The sequence below is a fragment of the Setaria viridis genome, chromosome 4, assembly GCF_005286985.2.
Source record: "Setaria viridis chromosome 4, Setaria_viridis_v4.0, whole genome shotgun sequence".
Lineage (NCBI taxonomy): Eukaryota > Viridiplantae > Streptophyta > Magnoliopsida > Poales > Poaceae > Setaria > Setaria viridis.
In genome coordinates this window covers 14,803,610-14,805,757 of record NC_048266.2, presented here as the reverse complement: position 1 = coordinate 14,805,757, position 2,148 = coordinate 14,803,610, and the positions used below count along the sequence as shown (strand labels likewise).

The 2,148-nt window shown below is 47.8% G+C and overlaps 1 protein-coding gene across 1 annotated transcript; it reads right to left on the bottom strand.

Annotated features, from left to right (window-relative positions):
- Positions 1-644: 644 nt before the first annotated feature.
- Positions 645-1,730, bottom strand: LOC140222585 (uncharacterized). The gene has a single exon (XM_072293424.1). It carries the CDS (start codon positions 1,728-1,730, stop codon positions 645-647), a length of 1,086 nt encoding a protein of 361 aa, XP_072149525.1.
- Between the last annotated feature and the right edge of the window lie 418 nt (positions 1,731-2,148).

Here is a 2,148-nt window from a genome sequence, read left to right as displayed (position 1 = left end):
ATGAATGCAATTTTTCATACTCGCCACCCAGTCACTTTGGACTGAAACAATCTTATGATGGAAGAGTCTCTCAACTAGTTGTTGAAACTCATGGAAGTTTTGGAAAACTTCAGATTTGAATCTAAGAAGATAAATCCAAGTGAATTTGCTAAAGTCATCAATAAAGCTAACATAATATTTATATCTCCCAATAGAATCAAGTGCATGCCCCCAAACATCAGAAAAGATCAACTCAAGAGGATGAGTAGAGACACTAGTTGAGACAGGATATGGCAACTGATGACTCTTAGCTTGTTGACACACATCACACGCTGAAGTTTTATTCAAACTGAACTAAAAGAAGGTTTATAATCTCTAAGAACACGCTCAACAATGGGAGCTGAAGGATGACCTAAGTGACCATGCCACCTCTCAACAGATGGCTTATTGACTCCAAAAGCTTGCTTTGTAGTTGATGTAGAAGGAAGAGGGTACAATCCTCTTTCGCACGCCCCTTTAAGTAGAATGTTCTTCGTGTCCTGATCCTTTATATAGAAGACATCAGGTGAAATTCTAAGAAGATATTATTATCAGTGGTAAGACGATGGACGGATACAAGGTTCTTAGCGGCATCAGGTACATGGAGAACATTATTAAGATCAAGACTATGACACATGGCTATGAATAATAGATTTACCAACATGACTAATGTTCATACTAGTGCCACTAACAGTGTGAACCTGATCCGTGCGATTGGATTTGTCACGGAAGGCTAACTTCTCCAATTCTCCAGTGATGTGGTTGGTGGCGCCCGGGTCGGTGTACCAATTGGTGTCGATGTTGTAGGATGCAGATGCTACTGCCGCCGCCACATGTCTTTCCTTAGTAACATAGTCTTCTCCATAGCGATGCCAGCAACAATCTGCAGTATGCCCAACCTTGAGACAGACTTGGCACAAGGGATGGGAATTGTTGTTACCATGACTGAAGTTGTTGTTGCCGTGACTGCCTCCTCCTTGGCAAAAGTTATTGTTGCTGTTGGCATTGTTGTTGGGCGTGCTTGAGCTTGAGCCGCATCCACGTCCGGGGTTGCCATGGCCACGGCCACCATTGCCACCACGGCCTCCCCAGTTTGCCATGTTGGCGGAAGACTTGGAGCTGCCAGTGCCGAGGAGCTCCATGGGTGTCTCAAACGCGAGGAGCTGGGAGTAGAATTCTTCGATGGAGATCGAGCCCTTCTGGACGAGAAGAACGGACACGATCGGGTTGAAGTCGAAATCTAGGCCCATGAGGATGAAGTCAAAGTCTAGGCCCATGAGGATATACTCCACGAGCTCTTCTTCAAGGGGCCTGCCGGTGGTGGCCATCTCATCACCAAGAGACCGCATCTTGCTGACGAACTCTGCAACAGTTTGATTGCCCTTCTGGGCTGTTGCAAGAGTGACACACGTGTTCACTGCACGCGAACTGGTCCGCGACGAGTACATTACCTCAATTGCAGACCATAGCTCAGCCGTCGTTTCCATGGCGGAGACATGAGACATGACATCTTGTGCTAAGGAGCTGAAGATGAAGCTGAGAACTTCCTGGTCCCTCACATACCACTCGTCGAATGCGGGGTTTGGAAGCTTGGCATCCTTCCCGGCGGCATCCTTGCCGTCGATTTCTTGAGCTGGAGCAAGAATAGCGCCGGTGAGGTGATCGACGAGGCGCGACCCATGGACTGCGGCGAGGATGTGTGCTCTCCACATGGCATGGTTGGATTTGGAAAGCTTTCAGTGATTGCAATGCCAACCAAAGGATTGACAGGGGTAGATGATGAGGCCATGGTGGATGTTTTGGATTGGATCTTAGGCTCTGGTGGAACGCCGTGCCTCGTGCTGGCCGGTGGCTGCATGTTATACAAGCGAGAAACAATCTCTCGCGTGGTGTATTACACAAGGAATCATAGAGATAAACTAGATTACAACAACTCTATCTCTAATATCTCCAGCCATGTAATCTCCATGTTCAAATCTGTTACGAGATATATTTCGTTCACAACAGAATCTAGTTTATCTAATAGCGCACACATGAAGGACTTGCCTTGTTGGAGCGTGCTGCTCGAGCAACGGTGGCCGTAGAAGTCGCCAAGTCGGCCGCCGTGATGTTCTTGCGCGCCGCGCGTGC